At 41.0% G+C, this 16,803-nt stretch overlaps 1 protein-coding gene across 4 annotated transcripts in view; it reads right to left on the bottom strand.

Moving 5' to 3' along the window:
- The window catches only part of COL14A1 (collagen type XIV alpha 1 chain), a 113,883-nt gene extending 102,235 nt beyond the window's left edge, over positions 1-11,648 (bottom strand). For all 4 annotated transcript variants that reach the window (XR_008509174.1, XM_036404364.1, XM_036404365.1 and 1 more), the window contains exons 1-4: positions 11,538-11,648; positions 8,165-8,285; positions 2,438-2,554; positions 1,195-1,338 (exon numbers count right to left, since the gene is read on the bottom strand). Coding sequence is in view for 3 of the 4 variants with exons in the window: in XM_036404364.1 (XP_036260257.1) it covers positions 1,195-1,338; positions 2,438-2,554; positions 8,165-8,252 (349 nt within the window). In the remaining variant the exon portion in view is untranslated. The remainder of the gene's footprint in view (positions 1-1,194; positions 1,339-2,437; positions 2,555-8,164; positions 8,286-11,537) is intronic.
- Between the last annotated feature and the right edge of the window lie 5,155 nt (positions 11,649-16,803).

The following is a 16,803-nucleotide window of genomic DNA, read 5'->3' as shown; positions in this document are numbered from 1 at the left end:
TGAGAATTCTTAGTACATCAGTTACAACTCCAGAGCATACTTCCAATGCACTAAGCCAGATGATATTCCCAAAACTCTTTATATATTTGACCTTTTTTCATCTCAAGAATTAGTGGCCACATGTCAGACTACAAGGGAAAAAAAAACCCTATGATAAAGGAGAGAAAAAAAAGGATTTGTACATATGCTGTATCTGCATTCTTTACTAATGAAAGGCATCATGCTTTTAAATGAAACTCCAGCCTGAAGTGCAGCAAAGAGAGTATACTAAATAGAACATAATCCCCATATCCTTAAATCGTGTTGCCAGCTCTACTTTTCCTAAATGCCATTTCAAAAACAGCTACACCTAATATTATAGAATTTGCTGTTGCCTTCTGTGGGCTTCTCTTTAATGCTAAAGTAATCTGTGGTTTTGTGGGTTTCCTAACCAGGACAGAACTTAAGGTAGTAAATACAGTTGTAGTGGTGAAAAGCCAAAAGGACTTGGATACACACCACATCAAGTACTCAGCATATTTTATCTTGTGCTGGTTTTAAAAGAAAGGTAACTTGGCAAAGACAGTGAGGAAAATTTAGCATCAGAGAATTCATTAGGCTTTCAACTATACTCCTGCACTGCCACATTATTAACCAAATCTCCACTAAGCATATTTAAAACATTTAACATGAAGATCAAGATAAATCAGATAGAATGTGTATATACCACTATGATATAGATATTAAAAGCATGTCTTGATCATATAAAAAATTAAGTTTGTAAATATATTTGACAGCTGAAGACCATCAAGAAATCAGCCTTTCATACTACTGAACTAGCATCTATTAGCCAGTTGGAACAGCTATAACGCTGTTTTAATAAAAAGGAAATTTTTAAAGTATCAGAATATAGCACTTTATTTCTATTAATTGAAGATTCTTTTTATGAAATACCAGCCAATTTCCTTATGAAACAAGGAAGAAAGGGATGCCAATCCAATGGAAACAAAGAGCCCAATGCAAGAACATGCTATGCAATTAATTCAGGCCTCTACCTATACTTACACCAGTTAAAATACATGGCTTTGATTTTCCTTCCACCACAAAAAAAAAAGGTTTTTCCATCATTCCCCTTTGTGTAAGACTTGTTACCATTTCAGAAGTTGCATTAAATATCTGATACATTCTGTATGTCAGCCATAAAGAGACACGTACTTCTGAACTGGCCTTGTGCTGGCTTACTCTCCTTGTCTTCACTGAATGCAATGATCTGAAGGGCATAATTTTGATCTGGAATGAGACCTTGAATAATTGCTTTGGTTGCAGTATTTTGAAGAATTAATTGGTTTGTTTTTCCACCTATAGGAGAAAAGACAAAAAACCAACAAATACATAACTTTGTTTGCTTTTCTTATAGTATCGTAAACGTAATGACTTAAAAATACCTCAAGCTCTACCATGACCTAAGCATTTCCACTTTACCCATTTTTGGGACTATCCATACAGCCAGGCCAGAGAACATCCCAGAAAAGCAACAAAATAGGCAGTCTAACCAGTTTTTTTAAACACAAACACTCTTAAGATCAGCATTTATATCTGGGCCTCAGGAAACAGCCATGGTGTCCAGCAAAATCATTAAGAAAAAGGGGAACAATTTACAAAATCTGCCAAGTTTGGTAACATCATACCAACAGGCTTTTCCTCTGTGATTGGCTGCCAGTTCGGACCCTGTCATACTCACATCACCTCTGAATACTTGCTTTGCCAACTTTCTTTGGGCTAGGAAATTCTCATGTATAAATACAAATATTGAACAAATAAATACTTGTTATTGAACAAGTAAATACAAATATTCATATGTCCATTTACATATAAAGAGTGCATGCCAATATATATACAAAGATGTATTTTAACCATATGTTAAAGCAGTTTCTGTTCTAAATTTAATTTTAAATGTACAGAAGTAGGGCCTTTATAGCTCTATACAGCCACTTTGGTATCTACCTTTTCAAGTTTTCACTCAAAAAACTTTTAAAGATTACTTGTTTTCTTAATTCTTCTCCTGACAGCTCACTAAGGGATAAGGGACAAGGAGATCCACCTTGAAGGCTGACTGAATTAGGATTCCAATACTTTCCCCTGAACAATTCCTAGAATTCCTTACACCCCACTGGAAGAAAGGTAGAGACAGATGATCAATGACAATTCCCAAAGACTACACATGAAGCATAACTAGCATGGACCCACCTCTGCTACCTCAAGCATTTGATTCCCATTTTCTGTGCCTGACCACCCTCTAGTGAAATTAATCTCTCTTCTGTTGACCAGACAGTACTTCATTACCCAAAGCTTGCTCACAATTTCTTCAATTAGTGGAGGATGACACTAAACTCTGAAAACCTTTCATGCCTTAGGAAGACAGTACTTTTACCTCAAAAGAGAACATACAGACTTTTACCTGAACTTGGAGTGACAAGAAGTTTATATCCAGTGAATTGCCCTTTGGGGGCTTTCCAAGAGATCTGTACACTGTCAGGACCCACTACATTATATCTTAGTCTTGTTGGTGGGGATACTGCAAGTTCGGAAAGAGAACAACATTTTAAATTCAAATAAAGACGAACCAATTTTAAACAAAAATAAACACATATAGGAAGACAACACAAAATTGTAATGGTAAAGGATGCAAGTTATTTAAAATGTCACATACATCAGTTTATTAGTTTGTAAAATGACATCCCCAAGTGCACTACTTCCCTCAGACAGACCTTTTATTTATCTCTTTACAAAACAAACTAAACAACCTAACAGCAGTGGACAGAAAGACAAACAGTGTTAGATGTTAAGACACTAGTTTAGCAGGCAAAGCTGGTAATAAAAATGCTCTTTGTTAATATATGGGAATTAAAATTGCTCTCTTTCTTACACTGGCAATATGCATAACCTACACTCCTTTACCTCTCATTATCGTGGGCATTTCCCCACATTTAATGTCACCAGGGCCAAATTTTCAAATCCTTGTGAGGAAACCAAGAGAAAAGACAGGTGTGCACAAGGCAAAGGGAACATCAGCTGCCCAATTTGCAAACCTGGCTAAAGCAGCACAAAGCTTTGCAGCTGCAAACACTGCTTCGGTCTCATCAAGACTAGCAGACATGCACAGGCCAGTCAAGACTTAGGGGCAATCTGGATGGTAAGTAAAATTTGGCTTCTATTTATATTGTGATGTCACCCAGGATTCGAACTGAAGCAGCAGGCGAAATGAAGAAAAGCATAAAGTGATTGAAAAAGAGGCAAATATCAATGAAGCAAAGCACACAAGAACAAATGGAGAAACTGTCCCATGTTGTTGCCATACTATTAGCAACTTTGTGTCTCTGCACATAAATGAGTTTTTCACAGGTTTACATCCCACTGCTCAGTCAAACTCCACTGATTCTGGACCACACTCTACAAAACCTTTCCACTCTGCTTTGGGGAGGCACATCCCCTCTTCACTGGAGAACTGCAGCAGAGCACCTGGCAGGGCAGCCTGGCTGTCAACAATGGGAAATCTTCATACAGTTGAAGAGAATTTGGCTCACAGAGAACAAACTGATCTACAGGGAAAGGCAGCCAGGGAAGCTACTTGCAGGCTGAATGACAGAAGGGCTAGAAAACCTTTAACACCTCCACCCTTATTCCTCCTTTTCCCATTGTCTCCACAGTGCCCTGAACAGTCTCCATCATTTTCCAAGTCCTTGGTGCCTTTGCCACTACATCTTAAGGTTTCTGTTAGTAAGTCTAAGAAATCAGGGAAATTAATCTGAAGCAGGCAAGTGGCAATTTCTTTTCCCTAGGGCTAAGATTGCTCTTAATTGACTAGGCTCATGCCCACAGTTTTTTGGTCCTTTAGATAAAATAAACCAACAGTATCATGATATTTCTGAGATTTAGGGATTACAGCACATGGAGTGTCTGAGTCAACAGGCAGAATGTGCTGGCCAACAATTTCTGGCTTCTCCATTTGACCTACTACAGCCAATGCAGCTCTGGCACCAGTAGCAGCCAAAGACCTGTCCTGAACCAATAACTTTTTCCTACATGCTACTTTTTCCAGGAGTTTGGGGGAAGAAAGAAGGAAAAAGGCATGCTGTAGTTTTTTGAGATTTGGGGGCGCATATTTTTTCATGTCATCTACTCTTAAATACGTTTTGGATCTTAGAAGTAAGAATTTGAACATTCAATGCAAGGGATACATTCCCTTGCATCCCATCTCTCATTCCCTAAGTGGCAGTTTTGTCAGACCAAGGGCAGGTTCTGCAGTTCTCCTCCTTGAGGAGAACTGAAACTTGACACCAGAACACAGAAAAGAAAGTACATAAGTACCAAGAACAGCTTATCAACACCTGTGCATTCTCAAAGACCTCAGAGAACAAGCTCAAGAAGAGAGGCAAGGGGACAGAAACAGCAACCAGCACATGAGCTCCACACACTCAAAGATGCTCTGATTGGCAGCACTGGGCTCACACCCAACCCAAGCATTTCCTTAGTTGCTGGGCTTAATTTGTCAGACCTCATCTTCAGTCTGCCTGACACCTCCCTGAAGTTTAGAAAGAAAGAGGCTGAGAGCAAGATCACAGTGTGTGTTTGCAGTGATTCCTGTGTGCAGGAATCGCTGCAAATACAACATCAGTTCTTTGAAAATTTGGCCCTCATACTGCAAAATGTTTTGCTAGGCAGGTTTCAGCAAGAACATTCAGCATGCTATAATTGTAAAAACATGACAGAGACTATGGCAAAAAGTTTTCAAAGCCAAGCAGACTGTAATTATGGATTACAGCTTTTAATTCATTCTCAAGATTCATTGTGTCTTTGAGCTATACATAAATCACAATAAATTGGGGCTGAATGAACATGAGTGACAAATCATACCTAGAAGTTTGCAAAAATACAATTCCTTTTATTATTTTGCCTCAGGAGTAGAAAATAAAATTTTAAATAATGGCTGCATGCAAGCGTGAAAATGCTGCAGATTTTACTGGGATTAAGTGGTAAATTTGTATGGGGATTAAGAAGCAGAGCAGAGAGCAACAAAGTAACATCAAAGATTGACCAAAAAAAACCCCAATCATGTCTTAGAATTTCAGAGCTCACTTTGTCTGCCATCTTCCTTTCCCATCATTTCTTTCCATCCTACTTTCAACTTGACTATTTATGAAAGCACCTTCTAACAAAGAAGCACAGTTCTGGCCTAACTGCTATTAGCCATCACCAAAACAGGTAAATGTATGAGCCCATAAAAAACAATCACAGACCTTACAAGCAAAGAAGGACACAATCACCAGTTTTTTCTGTATACTACAGAGTTACAATGTGAAAGACTAGAAAAGGGGTGCCAGAATAGTCTTTACATAACTGGTCAATTTTCACTGGGTTCTTTTTGTATCAAAGGCAGTAGTGCAGTGGAAGGAACATTCCCACACAGCAATGAACCATAAAAAAGAAAATAATTATTCAGTAGGCAGATAATCAACTGTGTCTTAGTTGTGCAAAGACTAACGTTCTGGCATAGAAAAGTACATATAGCTAAGGAAGTTAAAAATCTAGCACTCAAACAGACAACAAAATATTGATGGGAATTACTACACATACACCAACCTGAAGAGGATATCTTTATTTCTTTGGGCCTTTATTGTCTGTGGAACAAAATCTCACTTCTTGCAGAAAGGAAAAAAAATCAATCCAAGCTGAGTCAGTTAACTGATAAAAAATCAGTAGCTAGATCTCGTTAAGTGGTTTTACAGGAATGCAAAAAAGAATGGCTGTCAGCAACATTAGAGCAGTCACCCAAAAGAAAACTGACAAGTTCAAGGCTTTGGTTTATGCCACCAGGTAAATAAGCACTCCAAACACGTAACTCTTACAGACAACTAGGGAAGGAATGTTTTCAACTCTTACTGTAAAGGAAAAATACAATAAATTTCTTATGGACAATTCTCCAAGACATCCAATAGTCTAAGTTGGGATACTAACTAAATATTGTGGCTTTCTATTCACTGTTGTCATAAGAATGGAATAAGTTAATATGCACTGCAGTTACTTAGCAATTACAGTAGTAACACATGAAAATTATTGCTACACAAAGAAAATCCATCTTTAAATACAGAAAAACTCTCAAAGCAAGTTACTTTATGGATAAATGAAAAATTCTCAACTGGTTTTCTTGCCCAGCACTAATCATGTACTATATAAGAACATAAGTATACAAAATATGTTATTTATACACTATATTGAATGGGGAAGAAACAGCAGAGCTGAAAAAATAATTGTTGTTGAGTCAAAACCAAACAGTGCTATGTGACACAGTGAGATACAACCACATAGCTCCTCTGAAGGGATAATTTGTAGCTTCAGGCACGTTGGCTTCAGCCTCACAAACATATTCTCCTTTCCAAGAAGTCACATTACACACCTTTACCTGAGTGTCTTTGCCAAAGGAAGGAAACACAAGCTGGAACTAAAGCCAGCTCTTCCTACATGTTGGCAGAGTGTACAGTTGATTAAAACAGACAAACAAATGGTATAAAATTGTAAATAGTTTGCCAGCTGCATGAAGAGCTTACTTCAAGAGGTGGCAACCTTGACAAAAAGAATTTGAGAAACTCCTTATTACTTTTAGTATACCAAGAGATTTTTTTCTGCAAACATGGAATAGAGACTTCATATCACCTAATTCAATAGAATAACAGTCGTGTTGGGCTAAGGCAATGGTGCACTTAGCTTAATATCCCACTGCTGACAGCATTCCATAGCTGATGCTTGCTGAAAGAGTCTAAGAACAAGGGAAGTATTGTTCTTTATTCATCAAGTACACCAACTCTAGCTTCTGTTAGGGTGATTACTGTGGAAAAAAACCCTCTGACCTTCATTTCATTGTATTGGTATTAAAGGGAGAACACTCTCCGACTATAACTGATGGAATCAAAGTTTTTAAAAAGTGGAGAAGAATAGTTTTCCAAGATCAAGGAATTTTGCAAAACTTTCTGGAGGTGGACCTCAACCCCCAGACCTGTTTTGCAAATCTTAACCATATGTATTAGGACTGAAATACAGAGAAAAGACTAACCATATGCTTTGCTTTATTGGCTCATTAAGTCACAAACATTCTGGACCTAATTTCTGACCAGAATGATGCACTGAACATTGGGAACATACATTTCTTGATTCACCTCACATCGCCGACATCATACATTACAGCTTACACGTGTCCCTCAGTTCTGGGAGAGGCTTGTAAAATGCTCACAGATTTCCAAACATCCAGGAGCGCATGCTTCCCCAGCACTCAAGTGCCACGCAGACTGGACAACACTGCTAGTTGCATTGTCAGAATTTTGAAAGCCTCACGTTGCCAATAGTTTCCAAATGTCCTCATGAATAATACATTACACAAATCGCTCTAAAAGACCCCAGGATCCAATTCTGCTCCTGGTTATGCCCATGCAATCTCATATCAAAGGGATTACATAAAACTAAAGTTGAGAGAAAAGCCTTTCTTTAGAAATCATAAAAACTCATTGGTATTCTTCCTCCCTCCTTCCCCAAGCAATAGGATACATTTTCTCTAGCAATCAAGCCACTGTCAATACAATCCAACAAGTATGTAAGCCTAACAATCCCAGCAGTATCCTTTAATATTCACAAAGGAGATTTTCATTTTAAAAACTGCAAAAGTAGTCTGCGACATTTAACAGATCTGTGCAATATGGAATGATATAAGCACTACAACAGCTACTGTTCCAAAACATACATATTCCATTCAAGATAAAAAACATACATATTGCATGCAAGCTTTACATCACAGCTGATCCTTCAAATTTGCTTGATTACATAGAGGACAATAAGACCAATTTCTGATAAGTACTTTCATGTAAACAGGAGTAAAAACATGTTGTGTATAATTCATTTTGAGACTTATGAATTTGCAGAAATATTTATGCTATTTGAGATACTAGGTTCAAAGAGCACACATGAGGATGTAATTCTACTCCCACCTGCTCCCCAAGCTCAGCAGCAAAATTCCTGCCTAATTGCAGTATTATTGGATTCACATCCTACTAAGGAGGAAGTAACACTTGCATTTGGAATAAAAAGTCTATTTCTGCACCTCAGAGTGAAAAACTCCATCTTCTTGTTTGTGACTCACCTTGACCCTGGACATCACTGATGAAAAAAGGTGTGACAGCTAAGAAAGCCAAGAGAAAACAGCTCTGTATCTTGTATCGACACAGCATCTTCCTCCCCTCAATACACCAGTATCAGCAGGTCTGAAAACACATGGAACAAAAAGACTTACTGAACAGGCAAAGAGAAGCCATCCACTTTAATGAAAATTGTGGGGAAAATCTGAATTTAATTAAAACAAACAAACAAACAAAAAACCCAAGCAAACAAAACAAACAAACAACAAGGAATTTACCACAGACATCAGTGGAGACAAATTTTCCTGGCAGTAGTTTTATGACCAAAGCACATTTTACCTGAAAGGAACAAAGAACCCCACTTGGGCTACTCAACAGTTTTGAAAACTTGGCCCACATAAAAAGGAACTGTAAATTCTTTGCTGATCATACACAAGCATTGGAAATAAAGCTATAGATAATAACAAAGTACAACGTATATTTCTACACAATCCAGTTTTGTAAGAACCATATCAAGGTATCTGTGGCAAAGAACTCTGAAGCTTTTTTTAAAAGGCAGAACTTTGTTCTGAAGGAACTCACATCCTCTTCCCATTGCCCATTTTCCTTTTTCTACTTTATTCAGCTTATCCTGTGCTCTCTGTTGTAGTGTCTGCACCTACAGTAGGTAGTATCATGGTCAAAACCATTTACACTAACTTGACCAGTTGGGAGAAATCAACACTTTAGAATGCAGCAGTATATGAACACTAAAGGTAGTCCTAGGTGAACTAGCTAGGTTACAGGAAATAATTCTGGTTCCAAAGAGCAAGTTTCAGAGTGAGTAATTTACCTGACCACAGAAGTTAGCTTAAAAACAGTACCAATCTCAAGATACAGCCTAGCACCATACTTATAAAGATTTCTCTTTCACTCAACTTTACAGCACTAGTTTTAGTCAATTTTCTGGGGCAAGAAGATGATTTTTTGCTGTCCTCACCTGTTAAAATTCTACAGGATAAGCAAATTAAGTTAATTAATAGTAGATTTCTTGCAGGCAGCAAAGAGGATTTGAAGGTTTACTTGGGTAAATTTTGGTTTATGTATTTCTGTTTTGTAGGTTTCTCACATTTACCTCCTCTGTCATTTTCTTGAATAGTCCTGACATACCATCACTGTATTTGCCTTCCATGTTTTCCTTGTCTTGAAGGCACATGGCAAGTGGTTCATCCACTATCTAATATAAAAAGCAGACTGAAATACCTAAATCATTATTAAACATAAGAGGATAAGACCTACATCCTCTTCTCTCTCTGAGCATTTGCAACCTGCTATAGCTGTCCCAGTAGGACAACTACATTCCTATAGTTGGTATATATTGGTACTGTCACCAATACCAGTCATGAATGCTTGATACAACTCCTAGAAATATATACATTGTAAATTCCATCTCCAAAGGAGGTTATTGAAGTTTTAACCTCGAAGGTTAATATTGAACCTTTTATCGAAGGTTGATAAACCTTTATCAACAAATTTCACATTACTTAAACATATATTTTGAATCCATCTCTCATAGTATAAATCTCTCAAGACAGAGGAAAATACCTAGAATCCACATCAAATATTTGCACCAAGAACTTATATATTGCTATGCAGAGTTCTTAGACTCATCCTCCAGACAGAATTCAGAAACCTGTGCAAAGTTCCCAGGTTTCCTACCACATGAACCAAAGTGTCAAGCACTCAAGGACTAGGCAGCTGTCAGTGACAGGCAATAGGAAGAACCGAGAGTATCTCAAAACATGGCTGAAATCCATCTCTTGTGTATCTCATGTTGGGTATTGATGCTTCTCTCCTCACTCAGGAATACAATCTGGATCAAGTAAACAAAGACTCTCCCAGCAACTTATTCTTCCAGGCAGTTACCACTGATGATGTGTGAATTGCCTCCCATAATAACCCAGACATTAAAATATTCACTCACAGTGGTGGCTGAATTCCCCATCTGCTACATTTAATATAAACCTTCCTCCAAAGCAAGAGCTATAAATACTAACTGACCGATAATCCTGTGTTAGAAACATTCTCTACTGCTGCTTTAATAGAAAAGCCAGAGAAATGAGATTTATTGGAATAGACATAGCTGTTGCTGGATCAGCTACACACAAGTTCATCTCTGCAATGATCCGCACGTCAGGGTTCACTTAACCAGGAAAGGAAACCCCCGTCTGCAGCCACCTTGTGGCTGACATTGTGTGGGACTAAAAACAAATATCGTATTCCTTCTGCTCTTTATATATTTCACCTTTTAGTAAGTATGTGGTAAATGAGTTATCTGGCAGACTAGAGCTAGGAGCAGACACCAAGCCAAGAACCCTGCCCTGAGGTGAGCCCCGCTCCCCGGAGCATCTCTCCCAGCTGGGCTCCAGGGCTCCTGGCACGGACCTGGCCACAGGGCACCTTTTCCTGAGGGAAGGACGCACCCTCGAGAGCTCACAGGGGGACAAACGCGGCACACACCTTCGTTCTCCGCCCTGTCCTGGCTCCGCGCACCCAGCCCAGGGGAGGAGGCTAAGCACAGTCCCCGGGATGGGCAGGTCACTCGGGGATTTCCCCTGTCTCGGTGTCTCGTTCCGGACCAGCGCTCACGTTCGACGTCCCGCTGGGCCAAGCCGGAGCGCGACCTGCCCCGGCCCCGCAGGGGGAGGCGGCGGAGGGGACGGGGACCGCGCTCTCCCGCTCGCCTCTCCACAGCCCCGCAGCGTGGCGCCGGGGGGCCGCGGCTCAAGGCTGCGCTCCTGACCCCCGACTCCTTTCCGGGGGCTCCCCACCACCAGCACCCACCCGTGTGAAAGTGAGCGCCCCCGCCCCGGGTTAAGGGAGGGACCGCGGGGAGCTCGCTGCCTCCACCGAGCTGAGGCGGGGAACGGAGCCCTGAGAGCCAGGGGCTGCCGGCAGCGAGCGGGGACCCGGCGGGGACGCGCTCGCCAGCCCGGGCAGCTCCGCGCAGAAAGCGCCGCGCGGGGCCGGGGTGGAGCGACTGCCCCGACGCTGCGCGGAGCGGAGGGAGAGAGGGAGGAGGCAGCCGCGGCGGGACCCGGGCAGCAGCCAGGGTCTCCGCCACAGCAACAGTGAGACCGATGGGGTTTAATTACTATCAGCTATCAAAGTAAGGCCTTTGCAGGGGGTTTCCTAAAGGGGTTTCCCCGTCCGAGCCTGACGTCGCCCCTTCCAGTCCTCCATCTCCTCCTCCCTCGCCCCATCCTCCTCCCTCCGGCGCTCCGGTCCTGCCGCCGCGGAGGTGGCCGGGCAGGTTGATGGGAAGCTCTTCGGTCCTGCCTCGACCCCCCGCCCGCCTGGCCCCTGCCCTCGAGGGGTCGAAGCGCAGCGCACACCGACCTGTGCGGGCATCAGCCGGGGAGGGGCCGGCGGGGAGCGGCCGCTCCTTTTCAAGCGTGGCTGCGGGTGCTGAGCCGGCTGCGGGAGAGCCGCTTCCCTCCCCGCTGGCCGCTCCGCATCTGATAAGGCGAAAGGGGAGAGAAAGGAGGCGGGCAATTATAAAGCAGAAGGTGGAAAGAAGGGGGGGAGGGAAGAGGCATAGGCGATGTCTGAGATCCCACCCTCCGCCCCCGAGCCCGATCCCCGCGGCGGGGGCGCGGCCAGGTGCGCGGGAGGCAGGGCAGGGGAGCACGGGCAGCGTTCCATGGGCAGGTGCTGGGCTTGCCAGGGTCCTCGGTATTCTGGGTTTGCTATGTGTTAACTCATTTTTTTCTCTCCAAAGTTCCTTATTCACTTAGTTTATTAATTATTTTGAAGCTGCCTCCTTTGCAGTACGGCTTGGAATGCAAGTTTCCCCACGCCAGCTATTGAGATGTGTGGATTAGTGACTCATTGGGGAAAAATTTATATAAAAGTGTTCCAACACTTTTCTGGCTTAGTTTAAACCTTGATTAAAAGTGTTGTAGTACATACCTACATTTTTTGCTATATGGATAGACACTGCAGTAGTATGTGGAATTGCAGAATCTATATTCTATATTTCCATAGAAATATGAGTTGCCCTGCGGTATAGCCTACTGAATTTACAATTAAGGCTACTACTCACAAAGTCTGTAAGTCCTGAGAATTTAAGAGGTGAATGAAAATATTCATTACAACATGCCTGGTCATCTGTATAAAATTACAAATGAAATCACTGAAGAAGTTAAGAATCAGTCACAGGTGATACAGAGATGTGCATACTTTCTTAATGTGAGTAGGGGCCCCTTCTAGGGGAGGAGAAGGCAGTGAGTCACAGGGAGATGACTCTGACTAAGTGTAAAGCAGGACCTTCTGTTGCTGAGTAGGATTCCCAGTCCTGCAGATTCTTGTCCAAATTCATAGTGCATGGGTGTCTTTCCAGTTAAACTGCAGAAGTGTTTGAGCTTTAAAGGAACTCTTTAAGTTTAGTTGTTTTCTATAGCAAAGGTTCAAAAGCATTCCTAGATCTAAAAAGCATCTACCAGATTCCTAGATTTTGTCATGTGCAGTTATTCTACTGCACTGCCACCTGTGTGCAACAGCCAACACACATACCAGTCAAGAAGAGCAGCTTGCAAGATAAAAATTCCTCTGAAAGAAAAAGGTGTTCAGGTCATTGATGTTAACTATGATACAGTTTGTACCTCTTTCCATCCCTAATTTATGTATTTAGCTAAACAGTAATAGCCAGAAGAACAAGAAACTGCTCATAGAATCATAGAATTATAGAATATGCTGAATTGGAAGGGGTCCATCAGGATCATCAATTCTATCTCCCAGCTCTGTGCAGGACTCCTCAAGACTCACACCATGTGCCTAAGAGCATTGTCCAAATGCTTCTTGAATTCCATCAGACTCAGTGCTGTGACGACTTCCTTGGGGAGCCTGTTCCTGTGCCCAACCACCCTGCAGGTAAAAAAACCTTTTCCTGATATCCAACTTAAACCTCTCCTAACTCAACTCCAGGCCATTCCCTTGGGCCCTTCACTGGTCACAAGAGTGAAAACATCATTAATTGACCTTGCACTGATCCTCACAAGGAAATTGTAACTGCAGTGAGGTGCCCCCCCCTCAATCTCCTTTTCTCCAGACAGAACAAACCAAGTGACCTTAGCTGCTCCTCATATGCCTTCCCCTCCAGACCCTTCACCATCCTCATGGCCCTCCTTTATTACACTCTCTAATGTCTTAATGTCTTTTTTATGTTGTGGTGACCAAAACTGCCCCCAGCACTCGAGGTGAGGCTGCCCCAGAGCAGAGCAGGACAATCCCCTCCCTTGCCCAGCTGCTGATGTTGTACCTGATGCCCTCCAGGACAGGGTTGGCCCTCCTGGCTGCCAGGGCACTGCTGGCTCATGTTCAACTTGCCATTGACCAGGACCCCCAGGTCCTTTTCCACAGCTCTGCTCTCCAGCCTCTCATTCCCCAGTCTGTACACACAGCCCCATCCCAGATGCAGAATCTGGCACTTACCCTTGTTAAACTTCACAGCTGGTGATTGCCGAGCCCTTTAATTTGTGGAGGTCTCTGCAGGGCCTCTCTGCCCTCTAGGGAGTTGACAGCTCCTCCCAGTTCAGCGTCTTCAGCAAACTTATTTAGCAGTCCCTTGAGTCCTGCATCCAGGTCATTAATGAAGATGTTGAAGAGAACTGGGTCAAGGATGGAACCCCATGGAACCCCACTAGTGACAGTCACCAGTCTAACATCACCCCATTCACTACAACTCTTTTTGCCTCACCTGTGAGGTAGTAGCTTACCTATCACATAACTCAGTTATCCAGCTGTGTGCTGGACAATCCAGAAGGATTATGTGAGAGACAGTATCAAAGCTTTGATGAAGTCCAAAAAGATTACATTTAGTGACTTCCCTTGATGGATCAGTCTATTTGCAGGGCTCCTGAAGATTCAGTAAATGTAGAGAGGTAAATCAACCCAATCCACAGTTGCTTGCTGGCTCAGGTATTTCAGGGTAGGACAAGGAAGAGCCTGCCAAGAGGAGAGTCTGGCTCCCTCTCCTTCTCTTTCTTTTTTTTTTCCCTCCTCCCAGATTTGTAATGTAGCATGCAAAGCCCATGAGCACCATCCTGTGGCTGCAGCTAGTTGGAGTATTGTGATTCAAACAAGACAGCTCTTGAGGAACCCACTGATGGGTAAATAAATTCTGTAATTCCTTGTATCCTTCAAATGTCTTTATACTTCAATTTTTGTCTGTTTGCATCAGAATTGGAATTAATAGTTTAAGATTATGCAAAGTGTGTGCTTTCAGGTGTAACTTGGTTGATTTTATTATCGTATTCTTTTCCTCATTTATAACTATATTTTAACATAATTTGACCGCTTTTAGAGCTAATGATGTTTATTACCATTAAGTTTACTCAGCTTTCTCTGGAAGGCACAATAGATCTCTTTGCATTATTCCAAGGAAGAACTAATATTCACAAGTTCAAGGTAAAAATTAAAAGGTAAGGTTCCTTGAAAGAGTTTGCATAATGTGCACATCTGGAAATAGAGTAAGAACACACTATGCTTAACATTAATACAGATGATTTACCAATGTTTCCTTCTTGTCTTCCATTAAAAGCAAGCAAGCAAACAAACAAACAAACAAAAAACCTTTGAATTTTAAGAATTAATTTAATGATTGTGAATTTGCCCCATAAATTTACTTTCCACTATATTGAATTGGCCAAACCTCAGTGATTTCAAAAGAACAAGTATTTAAAGCCACCACATTTTAAAAGTATTCACAACAGCTGTTATGAGGACCATTTTTTGCTTGGCTAGAGTAGATTACACAAAATTTCTATAAATAGGATTACATGGCAATGATGAAGGAAATACAGCTGGAAACAATTAATCCATTGCAAGAAAAGAATTAGTGCAGGCTCACGACCTCAGAGTGAGCTGGCTGAATATCTCATGGTCTGATTAAACCAAGCAAGGGATCACCAGCAGCAGTACTTGTGCAAACTGAACAGAAACCAAAATAATGCATGGTTTTGGTCACTGTGGGGCAGAATTACACTGTAATTATCAATCCTTTTATTTTCCCATATCTCCTATTTTTTAAAGATATACTTAGAATATTTCTGTTTTTTCATATACTAATGAATGCAATGTATATCATTCTTCACAAGATTTTAGAAATGAGAATGTCAAGTTTGGGGGATATTTTCAAATGGCAAATAATCAAAAACTAATCAGGTCTTGTATGTTTTTATTAAAATGATTATTGTATTCTTTTATTAAAATTATGTTTTTAAAGCTAACTAGCCTTTTTAACTCCTAAACTAAAATATGGTTTCCTTTCCTTTCAAAGAAATTTATAATTTTAAATGTCCTTTCTCCTTCAACATCCAAAAGTTCCTATCACATCTAAAGATTTTGACTATGACACATCATTTGAATGACTCAAACTAGTCCCTAGGCCTAAAAACAATTAATAGATTTTTCTCCTTTTTTGTTATTAAAAGAACTCCATAACACAAAGACAGAGATAATACTTGAGGTGAAGTATGACTGACTTTTGCTTTACATTTTGTTATAATACTCTCTGAAAAGTGGTTTGCCAAGATCAGTCTGTCAACACTTGCAGTCATTAGGTGATCATTACTATGAAGTAAGCCATGCACTGAGAGAGTAAAGATGGACTTAGGACTGTATTCTGCCCAAATTAAAATAGAGAAAAAAAAATTAATTATGATGCACCTTCTTTAACATATTAGCTATGCATACTTACTTTTTAATTTTTCTCTTCATTAGTTAAGAAAAATAGTTAAGGCAATTGTTTTGAGATATGAATATACAGTGAAATAACTTTTAGAAGGGCAGCTATCTTTTGTGAAGTTTTTTTTTTTTTTTGTGGCTTTCTTTGTGCTACAACTATTTCTCTGATATCAACACCGCAAGTAGGGCTTTCTACAGCTCTGTTTTTAGGCAGGAACAGTCAAAGTAGTCCAGCTTTGCTTCTTTATTTGTTGACATGTCTGATAGGTCATTTTCATTTCCTTGACAGATTTTTCCTTGTTACTTTCAGAGCTGTCAGCACTTTATTGAGCTGCTAGGTCTATTCATCTGAAGCTTATTACACATGAGGTAAGTGAAAGGGATGCAGAAGAAACCAGATTGATGCCATGGCCATCAAAGTGTAAAAATTCATTTTTAGAATTGGTCCTGCTCCTCCAAACACACGGGAAAGAGAGCAAAACTGGGCAAAAGGGCCATAGGGAAATGGAAAAAAAGCCCCAAATATTATTCAATCATGTATTTTTGTGTTCTCTTCTCAGTATGAAGAAGGTAATGACAAGGTTAAGGTTTGTAAAGTTGGCTTTTCATTCTGCAGTCAAATTAGATCTCTTTGTATTTCAGAGGTGAGGTTATCTGCTGTGTGTTTACACTTCCACATCTCAGCCAGTTTCTGAGCCTTTCTCTGGCTAGCTCTGAAGAATAAATGTAGCTGTATGAGCCTGGCAACATGGTCAGGAGCTACTTTCATCCTTCTGAGCCTCTGACAAGTGCATCGTGTCAGATCCATTAGGGGGGGAGCTTATTAAAGTCCATGAGCAGCAGGGAGGCTGAGTTCACCTTACTGAGATCCTGAAGGTGCAAATTCCTGCACCCACAGCCTCCTCATAGTTGCAGTGAA

Source organism: Molothrus ater, chromosome 1, assembly GCF_012460135.2.
Source record: "Molothrus ater isolate BHLD 08-10-18 breed brown headed cowbird chromosome 1, BPBGC_Mater_1.1, whole genome shotgun sequence".
Classification (NCBI taxonomy): domain Eukaryota; kingdom Metazoa; phylum Chordata; class Aves; order Passeriformes; family Icteridae; genus Molothrus; species Molothrus ater.
The sequence above is the reverse complement of the archived record's forward strand: the minus strand, read 5'-3'. Positions and strand labels throughout refer to the sequence as shown.